Genomic DNA, 9,415 nt, shown 5'->3' with positions numbered 1-9,415 from the left:
TGGGCGGGGCTGTGCAGGGGAGTGGAAAATTAGAAAAAAAAGAGTTGTACATCACTACACAGAAGAGTGTCGGCACCTTTCCCGCCGGCGTGCAGACAGGGGGCGCCAGCTCCGCCCCTGGAATGGTGAAAGCGCTCTCCTTCAGTGACACCCCGCTCTGCAGCTCCACGTCGAACAGGTGAGCCTTGCGGTAGACAGACCGGATGCTTCCTGCGGAGACACACAGGGGGGTCATCCGAAAATAAATGACATACCGAGCACAGGAAACGGATATTTTTTTGTTTTTAATTCTCTTCACTTCCTGTCCCAGAGACACAACATGAAGTGAAATGAAATCCCCTCTTAGGTGTCCCCAATGAAAGATCCCCACACACTTCCTGGCTCTGTGACGATGGGAAGCCCAGGAAGTCGGTGATTTTTGTAATTCCACATCTGGCAAATGACAGGTTCACTTTCATACACGGAGGGTACCTGTGTCATCGAGGACGAGGTGGGAGTTGGAGATCCTGCGCTCTTTGTCCCAGTCGGGGCCCTTCTCATGGAATCCGCCCAGAGACAGCCAGAGGCGGCACTCCCTGTGACCGGGGGAAAGGCAACAATCAGGAGGGGCCAGAGCTGTGCTGGGGAGGGGCCGAGGCACTGTTAGGGTGTGGCCAGGGCTGTGCTGGGGAGGGGCCGAGGCACTGTTAGGGTGTGGCCAGGGCTGTGCTGGGGAGGGGCCGAGGCACTGTTAGGGTGTGGCCAGGGCGTGCTGGAAGTTCTGGGGAGGGGCTATGCAGGGGAGGGGACAGGGCAGTTCTGGGGAGGGGTCATCACTGGCCTTGTCTCACCTGGCGAGCCCGGAGTAGCGCCGGATCAGCTCCCCGTCCAGGTTCTCGGCCAGGCTCAGCGTCTCCTCGGTGCTGCCGCCGATATAGTCGAAGGCCTCGGGCAGGAAGACCATGGCGGCGCTGCGGGCGGAGGCCTCCCGGATCAGCGTGGAGCAGGTGGTGAAGTTTTCCTCCTTGTTGGCGGTGGACGTCATCTGGCAGACGGCGATCAGCGGATTGCGCGCGGCGCCGCACACAGCCGACATCTTCCTGAAACTTCACAAGAGAACAATCAGAAGTGAAGGGGACGTGCGGAACAAAGAGGACCTGTATGGGCACAGTATTGGAATTAAAGGAGAACTCCGCACACAAATAATAATTACAGAATTCTATTGGGAGTCATTGTGGAGACTACGTGACGACAGAATTACAATACTCAGCGGAGGGGGATTGATTTGTAATTTTATTGGTGTCATTATGTCCCCTCCCCCCATGAAGAGGACCTGTCTATCTGTCCCATATCATGTAGGGATAAAGGGGAACTCAAGCCAAAACCTTTTCTAGTTTTAGATGGAGCTACGAAGTATTGGATCCTCTGTCAGGTCTGAGAATTACTACCCTGTGACCCCGTGCTCCTCATTTCCGGGCCTGGTGTCACAGGAAGTGAAGGGAAATTTCCCCCATGGGGACACAAAGAGAAATACATTCTTCCACACACACACTCCACCCTAGGCTGGGAAGAATTGTTCCGGGTGGAGTCCCTCACCCCAGCACAGCCCACAGCCGCACGCCAACCCTCATCCGTTCTTTGCCCTTAGCCAAGATGGCGGCGGGAGGCGGGACCGTCGGAAGTCACGTGGGTTAACGAGTTCCGGCGACGAGCTGAGCCTCAGCAGCGGAGAGATGGCGAGTGCGGCGGCTAAGCAGATCGCGGCGGAGCAGGTGAGAGGACTACAACTCCCAGCATGCCATGTTCTTCTATATTGAGGGAAGTACAACACCCAGCATGTCATGTACCCCTATATTGGGGGAAGTACAACACCCAGCATGTCATGTACCCCTATATTGGGGGAAGTACAACACCCAGCATGCCATGCTCCCCTATATTGGGGGAACTAGAACTCCCACCATGCCGTTCTATATTGGGAAAACTACAACTCCCAGTATGCCATGTTCTTCTATATTGGGGGAACTAGAGCTACCAGCATGACGTGTCTCTATATTGGGGGAACTACAACTCCCAGCATGCCATGTTCTTCTATATTGGGAAAACTACAACTCCCAGCTTGCCATGTACCTCTATATTGGTGGAACTACAGCTACCAGCATGCCGTGTGTCTCTATATTGGGGGAACTACAACTCCCAGCTTGCCATGTACCTCTATATTGGTGGGACTACAGCTACCAGCATGCCATGCACCTCTATACTGGGGGGACCACAACTACCAGCATGCCATGCACCTCTATACTGGGGGGACCACAACTACCAGCATGCCATGCACCTCTATACTGGGGGGACCACAACTACCAGCATGCCATGCACCTCTATACTGGGGGGACCACAACTACCAGCATGCCATGCACCTCTATACTGGGGGGACCACAACTACCAGCATGCCATGCACCTCTATACTGGGGGGACCACAACTACCAGCATGCCATGCACCTCTATACTGGGGGGACCACAACTACCAGCATGCCATGCACCTCTATACTGGGGGGACCACAACTACCAGCATGCCATGCACCTCTATACTGGGGGGACCACAACTACCAGCATGCCATGCACCTCTATACTGGGGGGACCACAACTACCAGCATGCCATGCACCTCTATACTGGGGGGACCACAACTACCAGCATGCCATGCACCTCTATACTGGGGGGACCACAACTACCAGCATGCCATGCACCTCTATACTGGGGGGACCACAACTACCAGCATGCCATGCACCTCTATACTGGGGGGACCACAACTACCAGCATGCCATGCACCTCTATACTGGGGGGACCACAACTACCAGCATGCCATGCACCTCTATACTGGGGGGACCACAACTACCAGCATGCCATGCACCTCTATACTGGGGGGACCACAACTACCAGCATGCCATGCACCTCTATACTGGGGGGACCACAACTACCAGCATGCCATGCACCTCTATACTGGGGGGACCACAACTACCAGCATGCCATGCACCTCTATACTGGGGGGACCACAACTACCAGCATGCCATGCACCTCTATACTGGGGGGACCACAACTACCAGCATGCCATGCACCTCTATACTGGGGGGACCACAACTACCAGCATGCCATGCACCTCTATACTGGGGGGACCACAACTACCAGCATGCCATGCACCTCTATACTGGGGGGACCACAACTACCAGCATGCCATGCACCTCTATACTGGGGGGACCACAACTACCAGCATGCCATGCACCTCTATACTGGGGGGACCACAACTACCAGCATGCCATGCACCTCTATACTGGGGGGACCACAACTACCAGCATGCCATGCACCTCTATACTGGGGGGACCACAACTACCAGCATGCCATGCACCTCTATACTGGGGGGACCACAACTACCAGCATGCCATGCACCTCTATACTGGGGGGACCACAACTACCAGCATGCCATGCACCTCTATACTGGGGGGACCACAACTACCAGCATGCCATGCACCTCTATACTGGGGGGACCACAACTACCAGCATGCCATGCACCTCTATACTGGGGGGACCACAACTACCAGCATGCCATGCACCTCTATACTGGGGGGACCACAACTACCAGCATGCCATGCACCTCTATACTGGGGGGACCACAACTACCAGCATGCCATGCACCTCTATACTGGGGGGACCACAACTACCAGCATGCCATGCACCTCTATACTGGGGGGACCACAACTACCAGCATGCCATGCACCTCTATACTGGGGGGACCACAACTACCAGCATGCCATGCACCTCTATACTGGGGGGACCACAACTACCAGCATGCCATGCACCTCTATACTGGGGGGACCACAACTACCAGCATGCCATGCACCTCTATACTGGGGGGACCACAACTACCAGCATGCCATGCACCTCTATACTGGGGGGACCACAACTACCAGCATGCCATGCACCTCTATACTGGGGGGACCACAACTACCAGCATGCCATGCACCTCTATACTGGGGGGACCACAACTACCAGCATGCCATGCACCTCTATACTGGGGGGACCACAACTACCAGCATGCCATGCACCTCTATACTGGGGGGACCACAACTACCAGCATGCCATGCACCTCTATACTGGGGGGACCACAACTACCAGCATGCCATGCTCCTCTATATTGGTGGGACTACAGCTACCAGCGTGCCATGCTACTCTATACTGGGGGGACCACAACTACCAGCATGCCATGCACCTCTATACTGGGGGGACCACAACTACCAGCATGTCTTGCTTCTCTATACTGAGTGGGGACTACAGCTCCCAGCATGTCCAGTCTTGGTACTGTCTTGCTCCTGGATTCTGCCTGATGTCAAAGAGAACCTGTCAGTGTCTCCTGTCACCATTGTCTTCTCTATAGACATGGTTACACGCGGGGCCTGCCCCATGTTAGAGGTCGGAGTTCTCCTTTAGCCCTCTGACCTTGCATTGTCTCCCCCTTAGGTGGTGGCGGGGTTCAATCGCATGCGGCAGGAGCAGAGGAGTCTGGCCTCCAAGGCGGCCGAGCTGGAGATGGAGCTGAGCGAGCACACGTGAGTACTGTACCTCCATATAAAGAGAACCTGTCACGGCTTTTGGCCTTCCTCCATTTCTTGTTAGTAGGAAAGGGGCGGAGCCATTTCTACTACATGTGGGGTTTCTGTTTTTCCAGCCACCTTGTGTACAGCTATAAATGTATTCAGAACTCTTCACATTAGAAAGTCATTTCCTGGGGGAAGGATATTTACACACACCCAACTTCCTGTGACATGATAGCCTAAGCTGGTCACATGTACAATGTTTCTGGAGGGGCGGGCCTTATTCATCCACCATCTCTCTCTCTCTCACACAGTTTGGTCATCGACACCCTGCAGGAGGTGGACCAGAACAGGAAGTGTTTCCGCATGGTCGGGGGCGTCCTGGTGGAGCGGACGGTGAAGGAGGTGTTGCCGGCGTTGGAGAACAACAAGGATCAGGTGAGCTATAGCCAAGGGGATGGCTTTTTAAAGGCGGGGAAAGCTTCGGGAAGCTCCGCCTCCTTTATAAAGCAATCCGGGGCTTATCGCCGTATTTGTACGGAGCTGAAAATCATCCATTTATCAGATTGGTGGAATCTGTATGAGTGATGCCTACTTCAAGAGCCTGTACGGAAATGTATACAGCTTTCCCCTCCAGACATCACGGTTGATGCTCGCTGTACACTCCCCCTGTACTATAAGATCAAGCTAGTCCCTCCCAGTTTTCCTCTCGCTCATGAGAGCAGCTCCACCCACTGCAAGCCTGATTTCCTATACCAGAGCTAAATTAAGATCACTGTAGTCCCTCCTCCTCCTTAGAGCAGCTCCACCCACTGCAAGCCTGATTTTCCTCTGCCAGATCTAAATTAAGATCAGTGTAGTCCCCCCCCCCCCCCCCCCTCCCCCCCCCCATCCGCCCCCCTCCCTCCCATCGTCCCTCTATAAGAGCAGGGTGGCCCCCCCCCCCCCTCCTCCTCCTCCTCCTCATTAGAGCAGCTCCACCCACTGCAAGCCTGGTTTTCCTCTGCCAGATCTAAATTAAGATGAATGGAGTCCCTCCCCCTCCTCAGCGCAGCCCCACCCATTGCAAGACTGATTTCCTTTACCAGATCTAAAGTAGGATGAATGGACTCCCTCCTCCCACTCATCAGAGCAGCCCCGCCCACTGCAAGTCTGATTTCCTCTGCTGGATCTAAAGTAGGATCAGTGTAGTCCCTCCCCTTCCTCCTCCTCATTAGAGCAGCTCCACCCACTGCAAGCCTGATTTCCTCTGGTAGAGCTAAAAAAAAAAAGCACCATCTGGGTCCCTCCCCCTCCTCTCGCTCATCAGAGCAGCTCCACCTACTGCAAGCCTGATTTCCTCTTGCAGATGTAAAGTAGGGATGCACCGATACCAGTTTCTCTGTATCGATATTTTTTTCTTTTCGGTACTCGCCGATACCGGCGTGCCGAGGGCTCGGCTTATCGGGAAGCCGGGCGTCAGGTTATGATCCGCCGTCTAGGTTCCAGATTGGTCAGGAAGCCAGGCTGCCTAGCGACAAGTAAAGCCTGCTTCCCAGCCAATGAGGAAGCCAGGAGGCGGGTCACGCCCCTGCCCGATTCCTGATTGGCCAGGAAGCCGGCTCCATGCTACCTCGTGGCACTGCCGGTCAGGGGGAAATTCCGGTATCGGGGCATTTGGGCGAGTACGCAAATCCAAAGCAGAATTCTTTACATCTGACAGCCGGCATTTGTCACGTTCAGGGACAAACTCCCGTTACCGATCACCTGTGTGCGAAGCCACAGATGGGAGCTGTCATCCCTTTAACTCCACCCCCCTCTTGCCCGCAGATCAACAAAATCATCGAGACGCTGACCACGCAGCTGCAGACGAAGGGGCGGGAGCTGAACGAGTACCGGGAGAAGCACAACATCCGCCTGATGGGGGAGGACGACCAGAAGCAGTCGCCCAAAGACGGTGACGGATCCGGTCCCAAAGCCGGCTCGGCCGGCGTCCTGGTTTCCTGATCGGCCTCCGCGGGACATCGCAACCCCGGCCGCGATGGACTTTCTTCTTTTGCTGGGCACTTGAATTGGGCTAGGGCAAGGGGTGCGCCGGGAAATCTCGCGGCATGAATTTGATGGTTTTGGGGGGGGTTCACGGTGGAATTGGGGCTGTGTGCTTCTTTTTTGTTTTTTTGTTAAAGTTTTTTTGCTTTTTTTTGTTTTGTTAAATAAAGTTTTGTTGTATCGGTTTGCTTGTCTTGTACGTGTGTCCATTCAGCATCCGCCGGTCTGCCACTTGTCTCTCTGAACAGCTGCGGTGACACGTGGGGCGTCTATTTTAAACCTTCAACGCCGGCACAGCCCCGCTCCGGGCGCCCAATACGGTAAATATCTACATAGGGGCTCCATTAGGGCCGAGGCTTTTGCAGGTGTTTAAAGTGGACCAGTCATCAGAAATATATGTTTTCATGTGAAACGCACATACTAGTTGCAAGCCAGTGATTCACCTAAAATATGCAAAGTGACCGGTTCTCTTTAAAGTGGACCTGTCAGAACATAGATCTTCTGTGTTGGGTGCAACATGCTCAGTATTGTGTCAGTGTAACCCTTCCAGGTATTACCTCTCACAGAGACCACATGACTCCTCCCTGGCAAGGCCTTCATGGTATCATCCGGGGGTCACCCTAACTGGAGTGAGATGTCAGCTCAGAGATGACACAATGCTATGAATCCTGGTGCCTGCGCACGTCTTGGCTGTGTTCACAAATGTCAGCCCACGGCTGCAGCCTCTCACCGTGTGACTTGTCACAGTATACAGTCTAAAGCCCGGGTAGGCAACCCTTGCACTCCAGCTGTGCTGAAAAAACAAAACTTGTCATGCGTTTGGGAGTTATGCCTGTGGCTGTAAGAATCTTGCAATGCCTCATGGGACTTGTAGTCCTGGAGTGCCGAAGTTGCAAACCCCTGGTCTAAATTATCATTTGGGAACGGGAGACTGAGGGAATGCTTCCTCCTGCCTGCAGCAGACTGATGACATCATCTCAGCCCAGGCCATGTCACTGACTGGGACACAAGGCGGAGCTTTTCTTAACTTCCATTTTCTTGTTTTGGTTCATTGTAGGGATGCACCGATAGATCGGCCGAAAGTGCCACTTTCTTGCCAATACATCGGCGCATCCCTGCTTTCTTTCTCCCCCGCTGGGCGCTGCTCTGTGTCCCAGCGGGGAGGAGAGAAACTGACAGCTGGCCGAGCGCTGCGGGAGGAGAGCGCTGTGAGCGTCCGGCATCTCTCCCCCCACCATGCTAAGCCTCCTATCACAGGGCGGAGACAGCCCGCAGCACTATCACAGGAGGCTGAGCTCTCCTCACACACCGCTCGCTCAGCCTCCTGTGACAGCGTGTCAGGATGGAGAGCGGTACAAGCAGTCAGTGATTGCTGAGTGTTTGTAGATAATTGAGGACAGAGTATGGTTACTATATCCTCAATTATGAATGAATGGGAAGTGATCTACATCACCTCCTACATCACTTCCTGTTCATTCATAGTCGTGGTTATAGTAAACACACAATGTCCTCATGTTATGAATGAACAGGAACACTCAGTATAGAGGATTCCTGTTAATTGATAACAGGGGACACAGAAAAAGAGATTGAGGACTCTGTGTTCTCAATCTCATTTTCTATTTTAAAAGGGAAATATCAGGAGTCTAGACCCCCAATATTTCCCCTAAAAGTAAAACATATTTAATAAATAAATATACAAAAAAATAAGTTTCTGAAAAAAAAAATATAAAATAAAAAACATTTTTGGTTACGGCCTGACAATTTTTTTTATTTCGGTTTTGACATTTCCATGTCGGGGCACCTCTAATACATTGCTCTCCAGAGATCCAAACTCATCAGTCAGCACAACATGTTCATTATCAAAGCAAATCATTCAATTCCCAACGTCATGGACTCATCTCCAACATGCAAATCTCAGGACACGGCGTCTTCCCATCACCGCCAAACCCGCCCACCAAGTACAGGCCGTCATTCAGCACACAGGTCCGATGGCCAACTCTCTTGTGCTGAGAATTGCTACCCGGGAAGTGGAACCAGGAGACAGCGCTGCAACCTTCAAACAGAGGAAAAGAAAAGGAATAATGTCAAAGGCGGAGCAGAAAATGTTACATTACATGTATGTGTCCAATGTTACTTTGTATCTCTCTATCTCCCTCTGTACAATGTTACTTTGTATCTATCTCTCCTCTGTACAATGTTTATAAACAATGTTACTTTGTATCTCTCTATCTCCCTCTGTACAATGTTACTTTGTATCTCTCTCCCCCACCCCCCTCTGTACAATGTTACATTGTATCTCTCTATCTCCCCCTCTGTACAATGTTTATAAACAATGTTACTTTGTATCTCTCTATCTCCCTCTGTACAATGTTACTTTGTATCTCTCTATCTCCCTCTGTACAACGTTACTTTGTATCTCTCTACCCCACCCCCCTCTGTACAATGTTACATTGTATCTCTCTATCTCCCCCTCTGTACAATGTTACTTTGTATCTCTCTACCCCACCCCTCTGTACAATGTTACATTGCATCTCTCCATCTCCCCCTCTGTACAATGTTTATAAACAATGTTACTTTGTATCTCTCTATCTCCCCCTCTGTACAATGTTACTTTGTATCTCTCTACCCCACCCCTCTGTACAATGTTACATTGCATCTCTCCATCTCCCCCTCTGTACAATGTTTATAAACAATGTTACTTTGTATCTCTCTATCTCCCCCTCTGTACAATGTTTATATACAATGTTACTTTGTATCTCTCTATCTCCCCTCTGTACAATGTTTATATACAATGTTACTTTGTATCTCTCTATCTCCCTCTGTACAA

The 9,415-nt window shown here is 52.1% G+C and overlaps 3 protein-coding genes across 3 annotated transcripts in view; 1 reads left to right on the top strand and 2 right to left on the bottom strand.

Moving 5' to 3' along the window:
* NIT1 (nitrilase 1) overlaps positions 1–1,632 on the bottom strand; it is a 3,372-nt gene extending 1,740 nt beyond the window's left edge. The window contains exons 1-4 of the mRNA XM_018571554.1: positions 1,576–1,632; positions 831–1,079; positions 472–575; positions 77–210 (exon numbers count right to left, since the gene is read on the bottom strand). Coding sequence (XP_018427056.1) covers positions 77–210; positions 472–575; positions 831–1,079; positions 1,576–1,610 — 522 coding nt within the window. The 5' untranslated portion in view covers positions 1,611–1,632. The remainder of the gene's footprint in view (positions 1–76; positions 211–471; positions 576–830; positions 1,080–1,575) is intronic.
* Positions 1,633–1,648: 16 nt separating this feature from the next.
* PFDN2 (prefoldin subunit 2) lies at positions 1,649–6,631 on the top strand. Its single transcript, XM_018571555.1, has 4 exons — positions 1,649–1,751; positions 4,487–4,575; positions 4,875–4,998; positions 6,370–6,631. Exons 1-4 carry the CDS (start codon positions 1,713–1,715, stop codon positions 6,544–6,546), a joined length of 429 nt encoding a protein of 142 aa, XP_018427057.1. The 5' UTR covers positions 1,649–1,712; the 3' UTR covers positions 6,547–6,631.
* Positions 6,632–8,473: 1,842 nt separating this feature from the next.
* The window catches only part of KLHDC9 (kelch domain containing 9), a 6,295-nt gene continuing 5,353 nt past the window's right edge, over positions 8,474–9,415 (bottom strand). Inside the window, exon 5 of the mRNA XM_018571559.1 lies at positions 8,474–8,641. Coding sequence (XP_018427061.1) covers positions 8,475–8,641 — 167 coding nt within the window. The 3' untranslated portion in view covers position 8,474. The remainder of the gene's footprint in view (positions 8,642–9,415) is intronic.

Source organism: Nanorana parkeri, unplaced genomic scaffold (genome assembly GCF_000935625.1).
Source record: "Nanorana parkeri isolate BGI_ZX_2015 unplaced genomic scaffold, ASM93562v1 scaffold1780, whole genome shotgun sequence".
NCBI lineage: Eukaryota > Metazoa > Chordata > Amphibia > Anura > Dicroglossidae > Nanorana > Nanorana parkeri.
This window is presented reverse-complemented; position numbering and strand designations above follow the sequence as displayed.